The 26,366-nt window shown below is 40.8% G+C and overlaps 1 protein-coding gene across 9 annotated transcripts in view; it reads left to right on the forward strand.

Moving 5' to 3' along the window:
- Window positions 1-26,247, forward strand: part of Optn (optineurin) — a 28,178-nt gene extending 1,931 nt beyond the window's left edge. For 3 of the 9 annotated variants that reach the window (XM_010621298.2, XM_010621294.3, XM_010621302.3), the window contains 13 exons: window positions 330-532; window positions 4,429-4,590; window positions 6,532-6,605; window positions 8,445-8,582; window positions 11,630-11,740; window positions 16,993-17,089; window positions 18,087-18,202; window positions 19,605-19,754; window positions 20,461-20,554; window positions 20,953-21,111; window positions 21,532-21,662; window positions 22,415-22,545; window positions 25,875-26,247. In XM_010621298.2, the coding sequence (XP_010619600.1) occupies window positions 330-532; window positions 4,429-4,590; window positions 6,532-6,605; window positions 8,445-8,582; window positions 11,630-11,740; window positions 16,993-17,089; window positions 18,087-18,202; window positions 19,605-19,754; window positions 20,461-20,554; window positions 20,953-21,111; window positions 21,532-21,662; window positions 22,415-22,545; window positions 25,875-26,002 (1,694 nt within the window). In that variant the 3' untranslated portion in view covers window positions 26,003-26,247. The remainder of the gene's footprint in view (window positions 1-329; window positions 533-4,428; window positions 4,591-6,531; window positions 6,606-8,444; window positions 8,583-11,629; window positions 11,741-16,992; window positions 17,090-18,086; window positions 18,203-19,604; window positions 19,755-20,460; window positions 20,555-20,952; window positions 21,112-21,531; window positions 21,663-22,414; window positions 22,546-25,874) is intronic. The other 6 variants (XM_010621295.3, XM_010621297.3, XM_010621299.3 and 3 more) reach the window with 6 other exon arrangements.
- Window positions 26,248-26,366: the final 119 nt, after the last annotated feature.

Consider the following 26,366-nt stretch of genomic DNA (forward strand, 5'->3'; position numbering starts at 1 on the left):
GGGTTTTTTTTTTTTTTTTTTTTCCCGAGACAGCATCTTTCAGAGTTGCTGAGGCTAGTCTAGAACATGTAACCCTCCTGCCTCGGCCTCCTGAGTAGCTGGGCATGTACCACTGTGCCCAGCTACTTGGTCTTTTAAGGATGAGAAATGGTGCTAGTCCTGTCTGGAAGCGAAAAGCCCTCAGCTGATTGTCGCCTCTTCCCTGCTGACCCTGCAGTGTCAGCCGAGCCTGACATGTTCAGATTCGGAGCCAGGCAATGGGGAGCACTGAAGCTTGAAGTTCTGCCAGGCCCCTGGTGTGTGATTCCCTCACTCCGAATCCCTTTCAGAAGCCATGAGGCTAAACAATCAAGCTATGAAAGGGCGATTTGAGGAGCTCTCAGCCTGGACAGAGAAACAGAAGGAAGAACGCCAGCTCTTCGAGATGCAGAGCAGAGAAGCCAAAGAGCGCCTGATGGCCTTGAGTCACGAAAACGAAAAACTGAAGGATGAGCTCGAAAAACTAAGAAGGGAATCACGAAGATCATTAGAGGTGAGCAGACCGATCAGCTGTGATTTACTTTCTTAATATCTGCAGAAGAGTCTTATTTATCTAGACCCCTTCCATTGTTCAGGCTGGGCTGGCCCGAGGATTATTTTTGCTAGAAAGATTGATTGCAATTTATGGTCGGTGTAATCTCTGTTGAGGGTAGGGAAATTGTAAATCTTTAACCGTACTGTAGCCAAAAGAACACTGAGCTTATAAATCAGTGATTTGTTACAGATGGTACAGAAGGACCTCTGCCTAAAACCATCCAATGCTTACTTTTCACGTATGGCTTTGATAAGAAATTACATTTTAAAAATCTATTACTCAGAGTTTTACTAGCTCTGTTTTCTCCATCTAAAATAGAGATGATTCACTTTAAGTGTCATTTTGAGCACTCACTTGACAAAGGCCCTGTTGTGACAGGAGCCTGACTAGGGTCGCTCTGGTTAAAGGGAGAAATACATACATTTTCTGTGGATCCAAAGAACTTGGGAATGCTTGAGTGGATGGCAAAGGTGGCAGGGAAAGTGGGCAGGAGGGTGTCTGCAGTCCCTGCCACTCGCCAAGGCTCCCACAAGCAAATGCCCGTTTTCTGCCTCACCTGGTACTTAACCTTTCGGAGGAGTGGTTGTGATATTGATAACAAAATATCCACGATTTTTCCTGGAACTCTGTTGATCTCTATTTTCTCGGTGTGGTAAAGAATAGAAACAAAGAAACTTAAATGGACAGCAGACTGGGCAGAAGGAGGGAATGGTGTAGAATAATCTAAAGCATTGAAGAGTGACTTAGGTCTCATTAGCTCCCGCCCATGAGGCAGTGAACATTCTTCTTGTATAAACGTATTTGCATTGGAAGTGTTTCTTTGTTAATAAGATTTATCATGCCTGATCTTTCACTGTATCTTACAGTTCAGAGAGCATTAAGTTCCTTCTTTGACAGGGAAAATCTCCAATTCGCTAAATATTTTTGAGGTAGAATTCTCTGAAGAAATGATCACCTGAGATACAGTATATATTTTCCACTTTTTGGAAGAAACTAGCTTACATTATTTTCCTTCCTTGAATTCTAGAATGTGAGCTGACAGTTGGCCTTAGTCTTCAGGTGCCTACCACACTGAACCCAAGAGGGAGGCTTCCAGAACAGTTTGTCTTTTTGGAGATAGTCTGCCTCTAGGTTTTCCTAAAAAGTTCTAGAATTGGAAGAAGCTGAGATCAGAACCTGGAGTTCTGGATGGCTGATTTGTTTTGTTTTGAGACAAGATCTCGCTATGTAGTCCAGGCTGGTCTCCTCCAGTGATCTTCCTGCCTCAGCCTCCTGAGTGCTGGGACAATAGGTGTGTGCCACCACTGCTGGCTGGACAGCCCTGGACGATCACTTGGGTGAAAGAGCTCCATCTGATTTCACACAAGCTGCATCGAACTCCTCCTGTCCAGAGTACTACTGCACCTACATGTAGACAAAGTTCACGAGCAGCCTTTCCTCGGGTGCCGTGTGTTAACCTGGGCACGTGTTCAGGCAGCAGGCCAGGAAGATGACGCCGATACGCAGAGGCAGAGAAGCGGTGCTGAAGCGGTGCTGCCTGGAACTGAGAGTTCAGAACTGACAGAGGGAGGAACAGTGGACGCAGAGTGGAGAGCAGAGAGACCATGGGAGCTCCAGTCTAGGAAAGGAACGGAGAGACCCAGTCTCAGCAGTAAAATGAAAGGAAGCAGAAGTTATCTTACAGTGCTTTAGGGCCAAATAAGTGAACATGATTTCCCAGGGATGATTACAAAGAAAATTAGCCTAATAATCTTGAGGTTTCAGTGTTGCCACCTTAGACACTGGTCCTCAGACACTTATTTAAAACTGTTTCCCTTTATCCTTCTACCCTTATACCAAGGTGCATAAAAGTCCATAGGCCAGGAGGGTACACCTAACATTTCCTAGTAAGATGTAGTCTTGCCTTTATCTGCCTAGGTGCTTCCTGGTTCCAGGCTAAGCAGTACCTATCCTTTTATCATCTTCATTCTTGTTTCTTTTGTTTTGTTGAGACAGGGTCTTGCTATGTAATTCAAGCTGGCCTTGAACTCACTAAGTAGTCCACATTGGCCTCAAATTCCCAGCAATCCTCCTGCCTCAGCCTCAAATGCTGGGATTACAGGCATGCATTACCATGCCTGACTCTCATTTTTCATTCTTTAAATGTGTTCCTTTTATATGAGTCATTACCCAGAGAGCTTACATAGACTTCTGTCCAAAACCTAACTCCAGATTCACATGAGTTGCATTTGGCCGAGGCCTGTGGTAGTTCCCCATAAGGGACTGCTGCATGGGAAAGGAGAACATGACCCTGGGACTAGCAGGTTTATGGCCATCCATACTCATTCTGCTTTGGTTCCACCATAAGCCTTTGGACATGTTTTGTATTCCTTGGGGAATCTGTTAGAGAGGGCAGAATAAAAGAGAAAAGAAGAAGAAAAGGCCCCATGGACAGTGTTGACTACAGGCACAAGATCACTGGTTGGACTTTTTGCCTAGAGGCTCTGTGATCACATTTAATTAAGTATAAATTCCTGAGGGTGATTACGGGCTTTCTTTCAAAGCTGGTCTATTTTGCACTATACTCTTAAGATGCGTGTGTGTATGTTGTGATTTTCTACTGCTCACAGCACTTATATTTTCAGTTTGAGAGGGAATGGAGCATGGTGTCCTGCCACTGTTCAAGGTTTCCTGGGGAGGGACCCAGGAGGCTTGGACTCACTGCTGGAAGATGCCACAGGCCAGGTGGTGCCACATCTTCTAACCCTAAGCCATGAAACCTGAGGCCAGAAACATTAGTGAGTCTGCTCAGGGCCATAGCCAGTGAGTGTGGATGGTCTGTTCCCCCTACTCCCAAGTGAAAACATCTGACCAGAGTCTTTCTCCGTGGCTTTGTCATGTGCTGTCACTGCAACAGGGTGAATGCAACACTCTTGAGACTTGTGAAATGTGGATGCTTATTATTAGCGTTTATGCAAGCTGAAATTTAAGTATTTTACCTTTGATATGGGCCTCTGGATTTTTTTTTTTTTTTTTGGTACCGGAGATCGAACTCAGGTCCTTGTGCTTGCAAGGCAGGCGGTGGAACCACTGAGCTAAATCCCCGGCCCATGGGGCCTCTGGATTTTTAAATTTTGTTTCCCACCAGATTTACTTTTAGCAGCCTTAAAATGCCAACGTAGAGTATTATATATATACCCACCAGCTTACACACTGGAGGGCAGAGGGCCTTTCACTGTTTTGCCACTTCCGAACCAAGAGCAATCTGTGGGGCTCTGGCTCCTAAGTGGAAATGAGTGTGCCGGAGGGTGGGCTAAGAGGCATATTTGAGGGGAAAAGAGCCGAGGGATTCGGGTGTAGAGTCTTTTTGTCCTTTTTTTCTGGAAATTTGGGCTACTACTTAGGAGTCTACTGTTGTCGAACTCTAGAGGGTTATTTTCCTAATATCCAGTTGTCAGTGTGCTGTGGGTCATTCTGGTCATAAAGTTATTTTAAATTTTGATTATTCTTTATTGGTACATGCTTGTGGTACGTAATGATTAATTCATTCATGGTTGGGAGTTGGTCTGTGTGCAAGCAGACACATCTGCATTCTTTTTTATACCCTTCCCTTTCCTTCCCTTCCCCTGCCTCACCTTCCATCTCTTGGACCCCTTCATATACGTGTGTGTGTGTGTGTGTGTGTGTGTGTGTGTGTGCGTATAAATTTCTGTTATTCGAATACAACAAAATAAAGATTTCTACTATAAGTGGTTTGTCTGAATGATTCCAAGAAAGAGCCAGCTGACGCCAGCCACCCTGTCTGCGTGTGGGGATGGAGCTGGATGGCCCTGCCCTTACTCTGCTTTGTTTGCTTTACTCCTCTTCACCCCCAGGACCCCAGGGTGGAAGCGGAGCAGGCAGTAGAGCAGCTGAGAGTGAAGGTGGCTCGGCTCCAGAATGAAAAGGCAGACCTGCTGGGCATTGTCTCCGAGCTGCAGCTCAAGCTCAACTCCAGCGGCTCCTGTGAAGACTCCTTTGTGGAAATTAGGATGGCCGTAAGAGCTCTGATTTGGTTTTTATTTTGAGCAAAGCACAAAGTCTCACTAGACAGATGAAACTGATGAACCAGATACCACTATTTCTTAGCAGCTTGGGGAAGCCACATACTGGGGGAATTTTTACTGTAGCAAAGATAAATTGGTTCCAGTTTTTATAAGATAGTGTTTGTGAGGGTTGTTCTAGTTGAAATGAAAAAACAGAAATTACCTTTTATGATGAAAGGCATAATCTTATTTGTCTTGGTAAAGCAGACATTTTTGTGACTGACATAAGAAGATGCCCAACCCAAAACCTGTAAGCATGAATTTTCTGACATTTTTTAGGCCATGTCTAAAAGCTGTATTGAGAAATTCACTTAGGTATGCAGCATGGTGATCAACTGTAGCAAATGAATAGGTTCTTAAGTCCTTTTAAATTGTGGAACCCTCTTTTCAAGTATTGTGGTAATGAAAAATGAGAAGAGAGGGAAAAAAGAAGCAGTGCTCCAGATGGGTAGAAGAGGTGTCTGGCTTTTTTTCTTCCCAACAGCAGCCACTCAGGGACCTCTCAGAACTGAGTTTGCAACCAGTGCTGCCAAACTCAGATTCCTATGCAGGAAGCGAAGCAGGCTGAGTGTGCTGGTATGCACTGATTCTCAGCTCGCATAGAGAGGCCACTGTGCTGTAACTGGGTGTCCATACAAGTTAAAGAGCAAAGCAGGTACATAAACAATGTAGGCGCCTCTCCTTCGATGCTGCTGAAAAAGACGGGGCAGAGATGCAGAAAAATGCACAATTCTCTGTGATACAGGCAGTCAGTGCTGCAAGACAGAATTTATCTTGCAGTCATTCTATCAAAGTATACATCTGATATAGGAAAAGAGATTAATTGTGCCCGTGAAAGAAATGAAAATATAGATAACTCAGGGGGAATGAACAAAAACCAAAACTACTAGGTATGTCTGGAAAATTAGTTTGGAGCTTTCTTACTTGCCTGCTGCATAAAAGAATGTAATAGGATGGAAAATGGCTCTTACCGACTTTGCAGACAGGCCCCTATGCACTGCAGGTGCATTACAGTGGCTGAACTCAACACTGAAAAGTGCACTTTGCCAGAGTATCTTTGTGTTCATGACCAAAGACCACTGAGACAGAATTCTGATCAACAAACTTGGAGCTCCTGCAAATAACTGATAAAACTCAAGAATCCAAAGAACTTATCAGAAGTTTCCAAATGAGGTTTCTCCTGTGATGGTGACCATCGCTTTCTGCCTCACAGATGAATGACAGTCACTGTTAAACCTGTTTGCTGGCTTTGTTTCTGTGAACAGGAAAACACTGCCCAAGATTTAGGAAGTGTATCCAAAATATCCAGTACCATCTTTGGGCATTTTGAAACTTTCCTCCATTACTTGATCGAACTGTTACTTACAGGAGTTATCAGCCTTGTTGTTCCCTAAATGGGCAGTCAGCGAGTGGTGTGTGCAAATTTTTAATGGGAGCTCGCTTGGCAAAAGTGTTGCTTTTTAAGCATCATGTGTAGGAAACTGCCTCTTTTTAAACTTTGCTTGAGTAAATTTTAGCATTTTGCATTTTAAAGGACTGTAGAAGAAAGGCAGGTGGAGCTGTCACTAGTCTATGTGACTGTAACCCAGGGAAAGAGGGAGCACCGAGGTGAGAGCAGAGGAGCCGAGCTTTCATTTGTATGGAGTCAGGTTGACTATGTTCAGTGACAGGAGATGGCCTTCACACCTGAGACTAGACATGTATAATGCTGACAGGGCATGGGGCCTGAGGAAAGAGGGATTTCCATTTCCATTCCACTTGAGAGACCCAGCTGAATCACTGCACATTGAAATGTTGGGTCATTTCTTTGGGTTGCATGATCTTTTGTCTTTTCTTTCAATGAAGAATTTGTCTTGCAGACACATTTTGTTAAATTCATTTCTGCTCTTACAGGAAGAAGCTGAAGGGGCAATGAAAGAAATCAAAAACAGTTGTCCTACGCTCCCAATAACAGACTCCTCTGACGCGTATGTGTTGAAAGACTGGGGCTACGAGGCAGAGAGACAGACAGGCTTGTCACTTGAACCTGTCATGGAGGTCAAACATGATGGCCTAAAAGAGGGGCTGATTTATACCAGGACCTCTGAAAGAATGTTGGATGGTATTTAATGCTGCAGCCATAGTGGACACTAGGAAATAGAGCTCTTAAATAATGGGAGGGCCTGGAGGGGAGAGAAGGGAGGACTGGGTGCCTGAACCACTGGATGTAGGTGGAGTTCATGCAGAGGAGGCCGGAGCTCCTGCTGAGTGGCGGCATGGTAGGCATCATCAGTCTATCCCTGGGCCAGTTGTCTGGAGATTTCTCTGGATCTGTTCCTTAAAAACTTTTCTCTTTTTTCTTTGGTATTACTGGGGATCAAGCCCAGGGGTGCTCTACCAGTGAGCTGCATGTCAGACCTTTTTATTTATTTTGAGTCAGGGTCCTACTAAGCTGTCCAGGTCAGGGTCTCTCTATGTAGTTCAGACCAGGCCCAAACTCAAAATCCTTATGCCTTAGTCCTCCAAGTGATGAAATGTTTTTTACTTCTACAACCTGGTGAAAGCACATGAGAATGACTTATAAAAGGCAAAAACAATTTTTTTCCAGCTATGTTCCCAAGCCTGGGTCTGGGGAAAAGTAAGTATGAGATAACATTGTTTCATCCAAACAGAAACACTGGCATGAGTGAGCATCATACCCTTTTTCAGTTAGAAATTTATCACCTTTTCCCCAAATTGCTGTTCTGAATATCAAAAATCTTTCCTGGAAGTAGAGGGAAGAAAACAGTTTGAAAATTTCAAGCCACTTCCTCCTCATTTATATCCACAAGCAAAGACCACTTCCTCTTTTAGGCCACAGTGCAAAAAAAAAAAAAAAAAAAAACAGCTCTGCTCTATACCATTTATGAGTATCCTGTGAATCTGAGATTGATTCCAAGTTGGAGTTCAGATTTTGGGAGTCCTGGTAACTGGGATTCCATCCTGGCTACTTATTAGATATGTGAGCTTGAGTAGATGACTGTAGTAGCAGCTATTGTTAGTGTTATCGTGGTCACACTGAATGTTTTATTAAAGCCATATTTTTTTGTTATTAAATTTTTTCTTGATTCAATCACCTTTTTTTTTCTTGGTGGTGGTACTGAGGATTGAACCTAGTGCCTTTGCACTGAGTTACATCACCACAGGGTCTCTCTAAATTGCCCAAGCTGGGATTGAATTTGTAACCCTCCTGCCTCCAACTTCCAGCATGCTGAGGTTATGGCTGTGCCCCAGCACACCCAGCTTCAATCTCATTTTGAAATGGCGAAAAATACTTGATAACAGTGCCTGCATTTCCCTGCTCCAATTATTTGAAAGAAAAACCCAAAATGGTTTTCTTCTCCTGACTTGCGAATGTGATAGCTTCAGTTGGGTTGAAGAAAGGCCACCAGACTGCTTCGCCTGTTGGGTTGGTTTGGCTGCAGAGCTCCTTGAGACTAATTGTCTGGAGAGCCTGACACCTCCCGCTAGGGCTGCTGAACTCTTTCTGTGGGTTTTGCGGCCTCCTGTTTTTTACACACACCAGTTAGAGGAGGTTGAGTACTGGCATAGTGAGGCAGCCCACAACTTCCCCAGAAGGCAGAGCAGAGCTGGGCCCTGAGGATCACAGGACCAGATGTGATTGGTCAATAGATGAGAATTTGATTGGAGAAAGTTCCTAAAACCATTTCTTTGAGTTGGTCTCAGTTATACTGGGCTACGCTATTCTTAGACCTTACATTCTCATTTTCTGATGAAAACCTTTTAACCTGTATACTGAATGTGGTGGTGGTGGTATCTTAATGTAGGGGCAAATCGGTGGAAGGCACCAGAAAGTATTTGGAATTTGAATTGGAATTAACTGTGAGCCAGCTCCTGCTTTGCCTGAGGGAAGAAAACCAGAAAGTGGAGAGACTTGAAATTGCGCTCAAAGAAGCCAAAGAAAGGTACGGAAGACATTAATGAAAAAACATGCATACACTCATAAACAGCTGTATTGAAATATAAAGAAACCACATAGTTCAGCCACTGAAAGTATAATTTTCAGTGTTTCCAGACTTGCCAGTGTTGTGCAACCATTGCCGCAATTTTAGAACATTTTTCCCTACACAAGAAGTCCGATGCCCATTAGCATTCAGTACTGTTCCTACTCATCACAGTTATCCACTTTCTGTCTCTATAGATTTGCTCATTCTGGATGGTTATATAAATGGAATCATACGATACGTGGTGTTTCATCACTGGCTTCTTCTTTCACTTAATATAGTGATTTTGAGGTTCATCTCCAAACTACAACTACCATGTGTTAGCACTTGACCCCTTATTGCTGCTGAGTTACATTGCCTCGGATAGATAAACAACACTTTGTCTTTCCATTCATCAGTGGATGAACATTTGGGTCATTTAAACTTTTTGCTGATTATGAATAATGTATCCTATGAATCCTTGTTTACAAGTGTTTGGACATAATGTTTTTAATTCTCTGGGTGCTGTGGTAACGCTGTGTTGTGTGTTTACCATATACCATATTAGAGGAGCTACCAATTCATTTCCCAAAGCTGCGGCCCCAGTTTGCATCCCTGCCAGCAGAGAGAGTATTCCACTTTCTCCGTGTCTGTACCAACACTTGTTATTGTCTGTCTTTCTATTTTAGCCATCCTAGCGGGCTTGAATTATTCTATCATTGTAATTTTGAGTAGTGTTTCTCTAGCAACTAGTAATTTTGACTACCTTTTCATGTTGAGTCTTCTTTGGAGAAATATCCAAATTCTCTGTTCAGTTTTAAGCACTGACTTATCTATTATTATATATATTACATAATATGTATTATAATATAGTATATATTTGTTGACTATATGATTTGTGACTATTTTCTTCAGTTCTATGGATTTTCTTTGCTTTTGTGTGTGTGTGTGTGTGTGTGTGTGGTACTTGGGATGGAACCTAGGGCCTCATACATGCTAGGCAAGTGCTCTACCATTAAGCTCCATCCCTCTCTTTTCACTTTTTTTTTTTTTTTTTTTTAATGGTGGGGAAGGTACTAGGGATTGAACTCAGGACCTTGTGCTTGCGAGGCAGGCAGTGGAACCACTGAGCTAAATCCCTGGCCCTCTTTTCACTTTCTTAATGGTATTTGCAACACAAAATTTTTTTGTATTGATGTAATACATTCTATCCCTTTGTCATCTGGGTTTGTGGTGTCTTAGAAACCATTGTCCCTGTGTCAAAACAATTCACTTTACATTTTCTTACACTTTTAGTTCTTACATTTCAGCCTATGATCCCTTTGGACTTCAGTGTGTATGTGTGTGTGTGTGTGTGTGTGTGTGTGTACAGGGTGACAATGATCAACTTTAATATTAGAGTCCTGATTGTGTTCTACTGATCTAATGTAATGTATGTCCTTATGCCAGTACCACCCTGTCTTCATTGCTATAGCTTTGCAGTACATTTTGGAATCAGGAAATTGGATCCTTCAACTTGGTTCTTTTTCAAAACTTTTGGCTGTCCTGGGCTCCTTGCTGTTCCATTTGAATTTTAAGATCACCCTGATAATTTCAGGGTAGGGGAAGCTAAGATTTTACTAGAGCTTGCACTGAATCTGTAGATCAGTTTGGTGAGTATTGCCATCTTAGTATCTTGACCCATGATGAACAAGAGATATCTTTGCATTTCTTTGTGTCTTCTGTAATTTCCTTCAGTGTTTAGTACTTTTACTATACAGGTCTTATATGTTTTTGTTAAATTTAAGCACTTTTGTGTTTTTGAAGCTGTTGTAAAGGAAAATTTGTTAATTTTTGGCGTATTCATTCATAATATATAAAAAATAATTTTGAGGCCCAGGGATATAGCTCAGTGGCACAGCACCTGCCTGCTCGGTACCCACCCCACCACCAAATTTGTATATTCATGTATTTTAGAACCCTGCTGAAATTATTTGTTAGTACTAATAATTTTTTAACAAAATCCTTAGATTATTCCATTTATAGAATTAGACTGTGTCATCTGCAAACAGAGATAGTTCTGCTTCTTCCTTTCCAATATGAGTATCTTTTGTTTCTTTCTTTTTTGGTACCAGGGATCGAACTCAGCACCTTACACTTGTGAGGCAGGTGGTGGCACCACTGAGCTAAATCTCTGGCCCTTGCTTTTTGTTTTTTTAGAACCTCCAGTACAGTGTGAAATAGGAGTGGAGAATAGGGCATCCTTGTCTTGTTCTTTTCTTTAGAGCAAAACCTTTCTTTCAGTCCATTAAATATAACATTAATTGAGAGTTGTTTGTGGATGCCTTTGTCCGGTTGAGCAACTTCCTCCTGTGTCTAGTTAGTTACAGTTTTATCACAGAGTGTTTACATTTTTTCAGATGCTTTTTATATATGTATGGAGATGATTTATGGGTTTTTTTAACCTTATTAATATTGATATATCATTGATTTTCAAATGTTAAATCAGCCTTGCATTCCTGGGCTAAATCTTACTTGGTCATGGTAGATAATTCTTTGTATACGTTGCTAGGTTCAGTTTGCTATTGTTTTATGAAAGACATTTGTGTCTGTATATATAAAGGATATTAGTTTGTAGCTTGCTTGTGATATCTTTGCCTAGTTTTGGTCTCTGGGTAGTACTGACCTCATAGAACAAGTTGGGAAATAGTGCTTCCTCTTCTGTGTATACATAACTTTAAAAATATCAGACAGGCTTTTAGAAAATATTGGAATAGCTGCAATATAATGCTATTGGAAACAAAATCATTTAGACTTGGGTTTGGGGTAAGATTTATTTACCTTATGAGTTGTGGAGTCAGTGAAGATTGGTTTATGAATGTATATTTTAGAAATACAAATTGCTCAGATACCCCAAATACAGTGTAAGACATAGGGAAAGTTATGCAAGAGTTTAGGGCTGTAGTGATTAGAACATTTAATCATAAATATATCATGGTATAATTAATTCTCTCAGATATTATAAATGGCTTATTCATTTTAAACTATAGCACTTTTAAGAAGTATTTTGCTGGGCTTGGTGGCGCACGCCTGTGCTCTCAGCACTCAGGAGGCTGCAGCAGGAGGATCGCTGTGAGTTCAAGAACAACCTGGGCTACACAGTGAGTTCGAGGCCAGCCTGAACTACATAGGGAAACCCCGTCTCAAAAAAAAAAAAAGAATGTTTTTCTGCTGTTGAAACAGTTTAAAACTTAACTATTGGAGGATCTATTTGTAAAATTTTGAACATGAGGCATTCTCTGGACTGAGAACAATATGGAAAGCATGTCAGCATTTGCCCCATAGCTTCCTTGCTGATCAGTCAACTCTTTTTCAAAGGTGAAAAAGGCACAGTGGCTATAAATCCTAGGTTTTCAGCCCCGTCTTAGAAAAGTTAGAGGTGACTTTTAGGAGACTGCCTGCCACCGTGTGTTCTAAGGGGGCAACATATTCACCCTATCTTTTTGGTAAAGGCATAAATAAATAAATGCATTCTCTCTACACTGTGACTATTATAGCTGATTTTAAAGGAAGATGTTATGCTATGAACAAGACCTTTAATAGCTGAGTAATCAGTGTGTTTTTATTTTGTATCTCTCAAGTTTTGTATATCATTTTAGGCTTAGCCAGTAATTCCTTACTTTACTACGACTGGCTTTATGAAAAGAAGTGCAGACTTAGGAGTTTGCCCATTACATATCTTGATCTTTCACCCAAAATATATAATTCCTGCTTTTTTAAAAAAATCATAGCTTTCTACTCAGGCTAAAGGGTATGCAGCTCTCCAGACCGTAGCTAACGTATCTGGCCTGTCTTTGAGATGTAGGTCTGATGTCCCAGACGTGAGCATTTTGGAAGTGTCTTTTGTCAATAGTATTAAACTTCTACTTTCTTTATTGTCTTTGAATATTTAACCACGACAAGTTGGTAATTGGTTGCTTGGACTAATGTTCTCTAGGTGAGTATCACAATGATTAGAAAGAGTAGCACTAAAACTAAGAAACAAAATCACCAATAAGCAAACAACCTCCCTTGGTTTGCACACTGTATAACCGAGGCCTGTCATGTAAAGGTGCAAGGTCCCAGTGATGAATGTGACTTACTGTGTGCCTAGAGTGTACCAGTAAACTCAATGAGGAAAAATAATTATAATCAGATATAATAAAACACATGGCAAGACCTAACATGTCTTTTTCTGAAATAAGTAAGTCAATCTTCAGCCATTTTCATTAATCGGGGAAATACTTGTATAAATGTTGTAAAATTTATTCTGAAAAACTTCTAGGTCATGTATGGGGATAGGGAACAGTAGATCTGTCTTTCTGTCCCTGTTTTGCCAGGACTGATATTTCATGTAATTTGTGTTTTCTAAATGTACACTAAAAGCTGGTAAGGAGAGAAAACTGTATAGGAAATGTAGCCTGGAAAAATAAGGAAAGAGAAGGAAAAAGCTCACGGTGAGAATTTGCCCTAGAAAATTAAGCTGTGGTTCAAATATAGATCAAAACCTTGTGTCTAATGTGAATGGAATTACAAAGGCCCACCTTCCTGCTCCTCCGGCTGGTGTTTAACCCATTTATTCAGATTTGACAGTCTGTGCTGAGTGCTAATTAGGTTTGACAGTTTGTAACAGAAAACAGTGTTGCTTATTATATGTTTTTATCACCACTAGGTTTTTATTTAAAAATAAGTTTGCATTCATATAAATTTGTTGTTGTTTTTATCACCACTAGGTTTTTATTTAAAAATAACTTTGCATTCATATAAATTACATGCCTGTAATTCCCAGCACTCTGGGAAACTGAGGTAGGAAGATCTCAAGTTTGAGTCCAGCCTGGGTGACTTAGTGAGACTCTGTCTCAAAAACTAAATAAGATACAATAAAAGTAACAATGGGCTATAGATGCATGTTAGTGTGAAGGCCTTGTGTTAAGTTCCAAGTACTCATCCACCCCCCCAAAAAAAATTGTTTATTCTACAAACGTCTCATGGAGAAACAACAGTTCTGATCCAACAACCCTCCCGCTTTTTCCTGCTTCTGATACAAGCATTTTCAACATATTTAGTTGGTTTTTTTTATATTTACCTCTACATATCAAGCTTTTAAATTGTTACATACATTTTTTAGAAAGATTTTAAATACTATCTGTTGGCCTCCCACTATGAAAGATGATTTAACTGACTTCTACTGTCATTAACACAACATACATATGTTCTAGACCCCTCTTTTCTTCCCCGTCTTCTTCTGAGCTTGATTATATTGATATTTAGTTGAGGATTACCTCAGTGTTTACATTACTGTGCACACACACAGAGTCTGTAGTCAATCTACGTATCATGACTGTTCTCCCTGTTTTACACATTTTTAAAATCTCTGTGCAGAATTACTTCTTTAAAATTTTACCTATTTAGTCAGTTTTCTGCTACTGTAACAGAATCCTACAGATGGATAAATTCTAAACAACTTTAGTTTATTTGGCTCACAGTTATAAATGCTGGGTCGTTCAAGATCAAGGGGCTGCTTCCGGTCCAGGTCTTCTTGTTGCATTATAACACAGGAGAAGAGCAGTCAAGAATGTGCCAGAGAGAAACAGAACTGAACTCATCCCTTTCTTAAGAACCCACCCCCAAGATAACAGCTTTAATCCATTCAGGAAGGCAGTGCTGATATAATGCCAATGGCAGTTTAAATTTCAACATGTATTGCAGAGGGGGTGTTCAAATCACAGAACTCAGCTTCCTCCTACACTTCCGGATTCCTCCTACACTTCCTTCCGGTGAGGAAATCAGTTCCATTCAAACACATTAGGAGTGCAGTACTACTTGCCTGGTTGCTTTCTGGGCCCTGCTGTATAGCAGTCATCTTGGGATCTCTGTTATCATACTGTTGAATTCCTTTAGTTCTCTGGTGTTGGATCACCAGTTTTCCTAATCCAATGCCTTTCTTGCTTTTTCTTTTTTTCTTTTTCAATAGTGTATATTATATCTCTACTAACTGAAAAGGATATGTGAGGAATATGTTTTCTGAGTTCTGACTCTGAAAATCTCTCTACTTTTATACTTACTGGATAGTTTTGGTTATATAAATTCTAGAGTAGATATTATCTTCCCTTCAAATTTTGAAAGCATTGCTTCATTGTATTTTAGCTTCTGATTTTACTGTTGAGAAATCCTTGCCTTTCTGATTGTGTCTTGATATGAAACACCTTTTGTTTTTCTCCTCTCTGAAGCTTCTTTGGTTGTTTCCATTGTGATATTTCACATTGTGCTTTCCTGTGAGCCTGTCTTTCATCCATTTGTTCTAGCCTCACTTGAACCTTCCCTTCTTGAAAACTCCTAAATTAATGTAGGGATTACTTCCTGTACTGACTTTTTTTTTACCTTTAATTATCTTTCTAGAACCTACTATCATTTCATTATTTTAAGTTGGATCCCCAGGGCTAGCCATCTAATTTTCATAAATTTTGTTGTTCTTTGTTTTTTATTTTTTATTTATTTTCTTTTTTCTTTTTGGTATTGGGGATCAAACTTGGGTCCTTGCACTTGCAAGGCAGGCAGTGGAACCACTGAGCTAAATCACCAGACTTGTTCTTTGCTTTTTAAATTTTTTTTGTTGTTTCTTTTTGCACCTGGGGATCAAACCCAGGGCCTCATTGCTAGGCAAGTGCTCTACCACTGAGCTATACCTTCAACCCTTCTTTATCTCCGTTCTACTAGATCATATCAGCTATCTTCCTTTTCTTATTCTTGGTGTTTTTAATGTTTCTTTTTAAGTGGTAGCAATATGTTTTCTTATGTCTCTAGGGATATTCGTGTTAACCCCTCATAGCATCATACTCTATTTTCTGTAGAAAAGTATCATTTATTTTAAGGTTTTCCTCAGATATGTGCGATCTTGGCTGTTTGATCAGATGTAAGGCTGATATAAGAGGGAGGAGAGAGTTAGAAGCTACTCCGAGCTTTGTGTCTGTAGGGACATCCAGCTGGGAGGTGTCCTTGGGGAAGCCTATGCCTGAAACTTGCAATGTTTTCCCTCCTGGTTGAATTCTCCAGAGAAGACTTTCAGCCTCCTGCCTGCAGGACAGTTTTCTTGATGTTAGGGTTCCTGAGATGAGCAGAAAGAGGTGGAGTTCCTCCCTGTGAACTGCTCTGTGTATGTGGGAAACCCAGTCTCTCCACTCTGCTTAACACGCCTGAGCCTGAAACTCCTGTCTCACCGTATTCCAGCCCCTCCTCCAACAGGCCCTGTCCTTATCACCGCTTCCAGTGTCCCCAGTTGGAGTTGCCTCATGTTGGCTTGGTGTCCAGACATTTTTGAATGCTAACCCTGCTCCCACTCACTCTTGGGCTTTCCACGTTTTCTTATTGTTCTTTCCTCACCTTTTCTATTTGTTCCATTGGCCCAGGCCTTTTTAAATTATTTCATGAGGTTTGGAGTGGGGGAAAAACTAATGGCATATACTCAACCCCACCATCTTCAACAATAATCTTATTTGTTTCATTTGTCCTGAGTCAGTGTAAGAATGGTGCTACATTTGATTGTTTGGGACTTCTAAATTTAAAGGGGTGCTAAAAGGAAAAGTCTTTCCTTTCCTGCTGAATTATCTTCGTCCTCTTCCTCTTCGTCCTCGTGCTCCTCGTCCTCCCCACTTCCTCTTTCCGTCCCCTCCGCCTCCTCCTCCCCCCTCCCCCTTCTTTCTTCTTCCTCCTTTCTTCTTCCCAGTAATGAGGATTGAACGCAAGGTTTGATACATATTAGGCAAGCTTTCTTCCACTGAGCTACATCTCTAGCCCTTTATTTTATTTTATATTCTTTTACTGTTTTTGGACAGGATCTTAGTTGTCCAGGCTGGCCTTGAACTTGTGATCCTTCCTGCCTCAGCCTCTCAAGTAGCTAGGAATACAGGCATGTGCCACCATGCCTGGATTAAATTCTTATAAATAGGACACATAGGTACTTGTGGAACAAATATATCTACATCTACATATGTACACACAAATTTTTAAAAATACTTCTTGATAGTACATTCGCAGGAAACAGGTCATGGTGAAGACATGTTATTCCTGTCTTTCACCTTTGTGTGTTAAATCACACCAGTTCTAGCCAGTCTTAGAATGAAAAACAAAATCAGCGCTAATATAAGGAATGTAAAGAGGATCTGAAAACCCAATATTTTATCCAGATTTTGAAAGCGTTAACTTTTTTTTTTTTTCTACTGGGTATTGAACTTAGGCCCTTGTGTCTGCGAGTCAGGCAGTGAACTATTAAGCCAAATCCCTGGCCCGATAGTGTTCTTTTGAGTGTGTCTGCAATTGAGTGTGTCTTAATGCCAAAGAGAAAGTAACTTTTCTACACATCTGTATTTTTTTTCAGAATTTCAGAGTTTGAAAAGAAAGCAAATGATCGCTCTGAGATAGAGACCCAGACAGAGGGGAACACAGAAGAGAAGGAGGACAAAGACGCAGAGGCCGTGGGTACCAAAATTCCAAGACTGCTGGACAGGCCCAGGCACATAAGAATCACCTTGTATTCTTTGTCCTGTGCTGAGTTTTATTCAGTGTCAACTGGGGGGACACATATGTGTATGATACTCTATGAAACGAGTCCTGTATTTCATTTCCTAAATCCTTAAGTGAACAAGCCCACTAAATGAAAAAGGACCTTCATCTACTTTATAATGAGGTCATTTGTTGAATGACTCAGAAGCTAATAGAATGGAAGGATCTTGTTTCTGTGCTGTTATGGTTAGGGACAGTCATTTCAATCACAGTGGTTCATGTATATATTCAGTGTTGCATGGTAACTTGGAGCTGTGCCTTTGGGCCTGCAGAGTCTTGAGCTTAGGGAAAGTTAATGAAAATATGAAGTTAAAAAAGCCATTGTAGCTCAAGTGAAAGGCATTTATATAAAAAACTACATTCATTAATTCATTTATTCAATCATATATATTGCATGCCAACTATGCATATCAAATGCCTACTCTTTCGAGTAGGGAACTGCATGAGAATGCAGAACATTTAGAAAACTGAGATGAAAAGATCCCCAGCACATAGTAGTACCTTGCTCACTAAAATTTATTCAGCCACTAAGAGAAAAGCATTGAGATTTATGAGATGTAAAACTCATTTACAGGAAATACACAGCTGCCAGGAGAAAGGCTGTCTAACAGAAACTATGTAAACTGGAAACCTAAATGAGCGAAGTTGGCACCTCTGTGATCTGTAATCACTTAGCCACAAGTAGGGCTACTTTTAGTAGTGACAAAATCATTACTACAAGAGCATCCAGACTGATTAGTTAGTGCTCTATTAGGAAACAGAGTTGCATCCAAAGAACATCTGGAGTAGTAATTATCCAAAGTGAATCTGGTCAGCCTTGGGTAGGAGTGATTCGGACTTCTGTTACAGAGGTTCATTTAATCTCTGATGGCAATCACATGGGAATGTTTGGCATTTCCTGTACCACAGATTGGAAGTGAAGTGGAAACATTGAACCTTCAGGTGACGTCCCTATTTAAGGAGCTTCAGGAGGCTCATACAAAACTCAGTGAAGCTGAGCTAATGAAGAAGAGACTTCAAGAAAAGTAAGAGAAATCAGTTTTATCCTACTTTGAAAAACACACATTTTTACAAAGTATGTCGTTTTTTTACTGACTAAAAGAAAAATAGAGACCTGAGATATGAACAAAAAACAGTAATGTACATGTGAATGTCTAAGAATAAAATTCTTAGCCTGATGTGTTGTAGCACACCTATAATCCCAACACACTGGAGAGGCTGAGGCAAGAAGATTGTAAGTTCAAATCCTACCTGGGGAATTTAGTGAGATCTTGTCTCAAAATAAAAAATTTAAACGGCTGAGGATATAGATCAGTATGAAGGCCCTGCGTTCACTCCCTAGTACTGAAAAGGAAACAACATAAAGAATGAAGTACATGTTAAAATGTTTGGGAGTGGGGACCAGAGGACTTTGACTCTGCGGTTAGTGTACTAGCCTACGTGACTCCTGGCCACAGTGCCGCCAGACTTCCTGTCTGACATAAGCTGACACATACATATGAACAAGAAAAGGAACAGAGCATAAAGAAAGTTGAGTCAAGTTTTAGGAAAAAAATTGATTGGAATCAAGAATTTTAATCAGTTATTAAAGCTAATATATAAATTGAGAATTTTGCATTTGCTTGTTTCTTTTGATGTAAGAAATTACCTGAATCTTTGCAAAGCTAAATTAATGTCATTCTATAGGATTAGTTGGCAAACACATGTCCAGTGCCATGTATAGGTGTTTTCTATGAGGGTTACGCTTACCAACACTCTGCAGTATTATGATAACCTGGTACAATATCATTATATTAAATAAAATATTTGGTGTGCTTGGCATTAATGCCTTGTACACAGCTAGCTAGCATAGCTATTTGTTTTTGCTGTTATTATATAGAAATTCTCTTCCTGATCTGTTTTGTTTTGTTTTTTGGAACCAGGGATCGAACTTGGGTATTTACACTTGCGAGGCAGGTGGCGGAACCACTGAGCTAAATCCCCAACCCTCTCTTCCTGATCTGTAAGGGGAGGTCCTTTTTTTCCCTATTGAATCCTTGTCAGAAAGCCAAGTCTTTGTGATTGATAGGTCGAACTTTCAAAAATATAAAAGGTAACCATGGATCAATATATGAGAATCACTTTTAGCCAATTACTACCTTGGTCTGGGTTTAAATAACAAAAGCTATAGGTGTATGACTATTTAAGACAATTATTCAATGATAAAACTACCTCATGTCATACTTAGATGTGCTTTTTACATTTAGGCATAGGGGTTCAGAAATATGCCTATGTCCAGCAGAGAAGCAAAAAGAATAAATTTTTTTTTTTGGCATTCATAAATCCTACAGCCCTGCTTACTAGTATTTTACATAATCTTGGGATTTGTTAAAAAGCCACTGAGAAGTAGAATATTGTTTCTCCTCATAAAATCTTTAACTTTCTTAGATGCCAAGCCCTTGAAAGGAAAAATTTTGCAACTCCATCAGAGCTGAGTGAAAAGCAAGAGCTGGTTTATAATAATAAGAAGTTAGAACTCCAAGTAGAGAGCATGCGATCAGAAATCAAAATGGAGCAAGCAAAAACAGAAGAAGAAAAGTGAGTATGCTGATTGCTTTCTTCATGCATAGTGGATTAGGATTTGGGAATTCATAAAATGTTTTTATTTATTTGAAAGAGTCCTAGGAGACTCTTTGAAGAGATAAGTTAATATTTAATCATAATAAAATTATGAAAATGGCTTGCATTCTAACTTGTTTTTCAGAAAATACTTTCTAAAATACTAGTAGTTGGTGAGTGACTTAAGTTACTTTTCTCCTTGCTAAAACAAAATACCTGAAACCCAAAGTTAAGGAGGAAAGGTTTATTTGGCTCACAGTCTATAGGGGTTGCAGTCCATAGTTGGACGGCTCCAGGATACGGGGGATGGCAGACAGACATCACAGAGGAGAAATGGTTCATGGTGGGCAGAAGGTAGCAAAGGAAGTATAAAGAGGAAACAAACAAGTGACCTTTGCAGCTTCTTTCTGCCCTTTATTATACTGTATCTAGACTCCAGGATTAGGGCATTGCCAAACCAATCAGTAGACTGACTCAGTAATCACACGCCCTTAATCCCAACATCACACGCTCCAAAAATGCTTCACCTATGACCGAAGAAGGCTTTGAGGAGACATCTAGACACAAGCCATAACAGTGGGTTAATAAAACGAAAGAAGATTTTGCTACTAAATTATTTAGATGATAAGGAAGTTATATTCAAACTTTCGGTAAAGATTCCATTTTTTAATATCTTTTTTAATAGGTCCAAGTTAGCCATTCTGCAGTTAACACACAACAAGCTTCTTCAAGAACATAATAATGCACTGAAGACAACTGAGGAACTAACAAGGAAAGAGGTATTCACGGGAAAAACACAAAAAACAAAAAAAACACAACTCCTTCCACAGCCTAATGGTGAACAGAAACCAGTGAACATTTTCTATCACTAAATCTGGTTTTCAAAACTGCTTTTCAGTTTATAATTATTTCTTGTGCTGAAACATTTGTAACTTCTCATGTTCCACCTACTTATGTGCTTTGAGTACACAGATGGTGTGAACGTCCACAGACCCAGGGAGTGAGCTTTAGTATTTCTCAGAGAAGCTTCACAGAGAAGCTGAGGGTCTGGGTTCCTGTGTGAACAGGACACAGTGAGACAGCTGCTAGGGCTGGATGGGCTGTCTACTGCGAGGAACTGTGCAGTGAACCTGGGCCTCTGGACCGGTCAATATGCCTGAATAAAACTGTCTTTCAGTCAGAAAAGGTGGATAAGGCGGTGCTGAGGGAACTAAATGAAAAACTGGAGCTGGCAGAGAGGGCCCTGGCCTCCAAGCAGCTTCAGATGGATGAGATGAAGCAGACCATTGCCAAGCAGGAGGAGGACCTGGACACCATGGCAGTGCTCAGGGCTCAGGTAAGATTCAGCCATGCCTGTTCCATGGTAGGACGGTGCTTTACCACTGAGCTATATTCACAACCTTTCAATTTTCTTTAAATTATATAAATAATGCCATCCAGTATGAAACAAAAATTTTAGACATTGTAAAGTAGATAAAATAGAAAGTAAAAAATCAAACTCTTTCAAATTCCATTTTGGTGCATGTATTTTTTTTTTTTTCTGTTCTGTGCTTTATTCAAAATGGGATCACACCTTTTACATTACATATGGCTCTAGCAGGAGTGTGTGTGTGTGTGTGTGTGTGTGTGTGTGTGTGTGTGAGATCCATGAGGCCTGTTTAAGAAGCAGCACAGTCTACTGACTTCATAAACAGGTGAGCTGTATAGAATCCACATTCATCTCAGTAGTAAATGCTGTACTTTTTTCCTCTAACAGATGGAGGTTTACTGTTCTGATTTTCATGCTGAAAGAGCAGCAAGAGAGAAGATTCATGAAGAAAAGGAGCAGCTGGCATTGCAGCTCGCAATTTTGCTGAAAGAGAACAACGCTTTTGAAGATGATGGCAGGTAAGATTACAACACATGAGGGAGACTGGCGTGTGTGACAGCAGGGGTTGTGGAAGAGGTGACCTGCCAAACAGGTCTCCTGACGGAGCTGTGAGAGCCCTGTGTCTTCCTGTCACTTGGTCCTGTTCCTGCAGTCTGGCTTACTACAAAGCTGGACAGATGTGTTCCTGACTCTGAGATAAGCTGTCAACATTCATCGTGGGTCAGTGCCCTGCCTTGCCACTGTCATCAGTGAAATGTTCCTCAGCACCTTAAATTCTCTGATATGTCTCAAAAGAAAAACTTCTAAAATTCCTTCTGACCTTTGACAATTCTGAAATGACAGTTGCCCCTTAGCTTGTATATCCAGAAAGGTGGTGGGTGGCCAGCCTTCTACAATGTGTGTCACTATATAGTATCTTAAAACAAGAAAACACTGATTTGTTCCAAACTGTAGGTGCTGTTCTACAATTTGATTTATATATCCTTGTGATTTTGTACTCAATTTTCATACATGCAGATTTAATTTTTATTTAATTGCTCTGTAGAGTCTCAGTGTAGAAATATGCCACTTTTTTTCTGATCCATTCTATCAATTAACAGATTGGTGATTCCTAGCAGATTTTAAAAATTCTTACCTTTACTACATGGCGTGCTAGTGTCAACAGTATTTAAAATCAGATTAGTCTCCAGTTATGGATTTTTGGACCTTAGCGCTGTAGTGCAGCTCTTTTTTCTGTACTTCTGTTGACTGTCTGCTTAACACTGTCAAGTTTCAGTGTCGCTGCAGAACATCAGCTGCAGTGTGGCTTTGATCCCAGCAGGCAGTCACTGATGGAAATGCAGAGCCGGCATGGGGCGAGAACCGGTGATCCTGAGCAGCAGGACTACCTCGTTCAGAGAGGTGAGTCACAGTCCCACCAAAAGGGCACTCAAAGAATATTCCACAACCTTTTATAATTCCATCCCAAGCTACCTAGAATCTAGTGCCCCTCATGTCTTTCCCAAGTACCCCAGTCTGTCCCTCACCCCCTAAGTTCAGACCAGACGGCACTGCCGGATCTCACTCTAGTCTACAGTACCAGCCAACTAAATCGTCCCCTTTGACTCAACCTAAGCCCCATTTGCAAATGTCTGTCAGGCTGTGCCCTTCACATGGATGCCCTCCTGGACCTACATTCCTGTCTTGAAGTCTCTTTCCAGTGAACTCATATTCCACCTTTTTTTTTTTTTTTTCCATTTTGTAGTTCAGGCTGGTCTTGAACTCACCATGTAGCCCAGGATGGCCTTGAACTTACAGAGATCCTCCTGCCTTTGCCTCCCAAATGCTGGGATTAGAGGCATACATCACCATACCTAGCTTCATGCTCCACTTTTTAAAAAAACCATTTCAGCCAGGCATGGTGGCACATATCTGTCATCCCAGCACTCAGGAGGCTGAGGTAGGAGGCCTGCCTGGGCCACACGGTGAGTTCAAGGCTGGCCTGAACTAAAAGTAGTGAAACTGTGTCCAAAATAATACAATAAAATCCCTTTCAATCTTCATCTTCATGCTTTGTCTCCCTCCCCAACTTCCAAAGTACTTTATTACTCTATTTTATGAGTTTATGTGTTTGAATATGCATTTAGGTACTCTTTAAGTAACTCTCTTCTAACCCACTACTGGAGTTTCACACATGATGTTAACATGTGGCACTGTGCTGATATCACTTTATTTGTATTATTTAATTTTATTCTCAAAAAAATTCTGAGGTATATATTATCACATTCTTATAAGACAAAACTGCAATTTTACTAGGTTAAATATCCCAGAATCACAAGGCTAGTTAGAGAAAAAATTAGAAGTGGAATCCGAAGTTATTTTGACTCTGACTGCTACACAGAACTACCTATACAGTCACTTAATTTGTAATAAATCCAGATTTCTGTTTCCCAAGTGAAACTGATCATGACCCTTCTTAAAAGTGTGGTGCTGTATTTAGTAGTACCTGGTTTTAATACTACTAATAATGTTCTGTAATGTATAAGTCACTAAAAGGGAAGTATTATCCTTAATTCTAGACATGAAAAAATGAAAAGATCAAAGGCTAACATAGATAGAAAAAAAGTTAATGGCAGTGCCACTAAGTCTAGGTTTAGGGTACCATCCTCACTTTCACAAAATTGGAAATTTTCACAAACTTAATGACATTTGCTTTTATTTATTTATTTATTTTGGTACCGGGGAGCAAATTCAGGTCCTTGTGCTTGTGAGGCAGGCGGTGTGACTGAGCTAAACCCTGGGCCCTGAAATTTGCTTTTACATGTTGGACCTATCCAAGTCCCTTTTACACACCGCCTTGCTGTTGAAATGGAAGCAGGGAAGCTGTGTTAGCACAAGCAAACTGTCAAGTCTTGAGGAAGGGTCTCTGGGTGTCTTTTCTGCTGCCCTTTCTCCCCTTCCATTCACCTACCAAAGTTCTCCTACAGGAAGAAAAGGTTACGGTAAACATTAAAGGCAGTAGTGCAGGTTAAAAATAAAAACAGTGGTTCACCCTATACTGGAAAATGAAGTCAAATAAAAAGTATTGCTTTTAAGCATAGTATTATTCCTGGTACATTTACAAAAGAGGCCACACAGCAGCAGGACATAAATACTCGCCTTGGGCCCTTGGCACCAATGGGTAAACTGTGTTCTCTGGAAGCTGCACCCGCCCAGGTGAGCGCTGCCAGGCATTTTCTCTAACCCAGTTGTAAACACCCTAGGATCAGCTGTAGACCTGATTTCTGGAAGTGCCCCACAGGTTGTCTGGGTCAGGTCTAAAAGGTTAGTTTCTGGGGTTTTTGTTGTTGTTTTGTTTTGTTTTTGTTTTTTGGTACTGAGAATCAAATTCAGGGCCTTTCACTTGCCAGGCAGGCACTGTACCACTAAGCTACATCCCTGGCCCTAAAAGGTCAATTTCTTAATTTCTTATACCTGTATTTCTTTCCTTTTTTTGGGGGGGGTACCGGGGATCGAACTCAGGACCTTGCACTTGTAAGCAGGCAGCAGCACTACTGAGCTACATCCCCTGCCCTACCTGGATTTCTTAAGGAAAGATTGTTCTTTATAACTCTGTAAGGCAAACACTTATTTACATTTTTAAAAACTTATCCGTTTGGATATATCCTTATAATCTAGAAAGTCTGTACAAGTATAAAATTATCCTTGATTATTCTAGTAAGTGTTTTTTGGTCATAAAATTTCAAACAGCGCTATCTTAAGATTTTTTTTAGTTTCTTTTTTTTTTTTAGTTTCTTAACAAAACTGCTTTTCTCTTGATACATCTCTTGTCTGTTGTTGTCAGCAGTTATGGAAGTGTCAACTCCATATACGTCACTCAGCCAGTGACCAGAAATGGAAAGAGATTTTATTTTATTTTGTTTTGGGACAGGATCTCAGTATTAGTTCAGGCCAGCTATGTGGTCCAGGAAGGCCTCCTGCCTCAGCCTTCCAAGTGCTGGAATCACAGATGTGTGCCACTATGCCTGGCTGAAATGGGTTCTAAAAGTGGAGTATGAAGCCAGCCATAGTGACAGATGCCTGTAATCCCAGCACTTGGGAGGCAGAGGCAGGAGAATCGCTCTAAGTTCGAGGCCAGCCTGATCTACAGGGTGAGTTCAAGCACACTAAGGATGTGGTGTAGCTGGGACAGGGTGCTTGTGTAAAAAGATGAACACATGCAGGGTAATAAAAAGGACAGTGGTGAAGACAAGAGGAGGATAAGTTGATTATTTTAGACACGGACGGGGGTTGAGAGAGGCCTGGAGAAGATGGGACTCTGTGCTTGACCTCGAAAAGAGGATTTAGATGAGCGAGAGTAGAAGAGCAAAGGGAGAAATGCACCTGATGGGTTAAGGAAATGACTAAGCACACTGTGGGTGAAGAGGCAGCAGGCAGAGGGAACCACAAGCAGGCTGGAGCAGCAGCGCCAGCGCAGGTCTCGAAGCCTGGTGCACAACAGAAAGAAAAGCACAGGTGGAGGCACCAGCCTTTCCAGCGAAGAGGCAGGGGCAGCGCTGAGGTACCCTGGTTTGGAAAACCGGTGCTGTGTTCTGTGAGCCCATACACTGAAGACGAAAGCTCGCATTCATATCCTCCCAGGTACCACTGCAGAGTTTAACCGATGTTCAAATTAACCGGCTGTTTTTAAAATCAAGCAAGAGTGCTGGCAAGACGGAGCCAATGACGATTGCTTTTCTGCTCATTCGCAGGAGCCGACAATAGGAACTGGCAGGAACAGCAACCCCAGAGCATCCCGATCCACTCTTGCCCCAAGTGCGGGGAGGTCCTGCCCGACATAGACACCCTGCAGATCCACGTCATGGACTGCATCATTTAAGTGTCAGCAGATGTCGGCTTTTTTCCTCCGAGACCTGTACTTTTGTCTCACTTGTTTTCCCTCAAATATTTTGCCTCATTATGCATCTAATCTAAAAAAGAAAAACTTCGTGGATTCCTCATAAAATCACAAAATAGAATACTTAATCACCACCCTTCAGAATCTGAATTCCCTGGTTTCTGTGTTGTTTGTGCCAGCAGCTGCATTGTACACGCGGTTCATCGGCATGGGGCGTCACGACAGAGCTATAGAACAAGATGCCAGAAGCTTCACTGGTCAGTTTTTGTTTTTGTTTTCTTTTGTGTTTTGAGACAAGGCCTCACTATGTAGCTCAGGCTGGCATTGAACTCACTGTGTACCCTGG

This window comes from Fukomys damarensis, unplaced genomic scaffold, assembly GCF_012274545.1.
Source record: "Fukomys damarensis isolate Sample0158 unplaced genomic scaffold, DMR_v1.0_HiC HiC_scaffold_19, whole genome shotgun sequence".
NCBI lineage: Eukaryota > Metazoa > Chordata > Mammalia > Rodentia > Bathyergidae > Fukomys > Fukomys damarensis.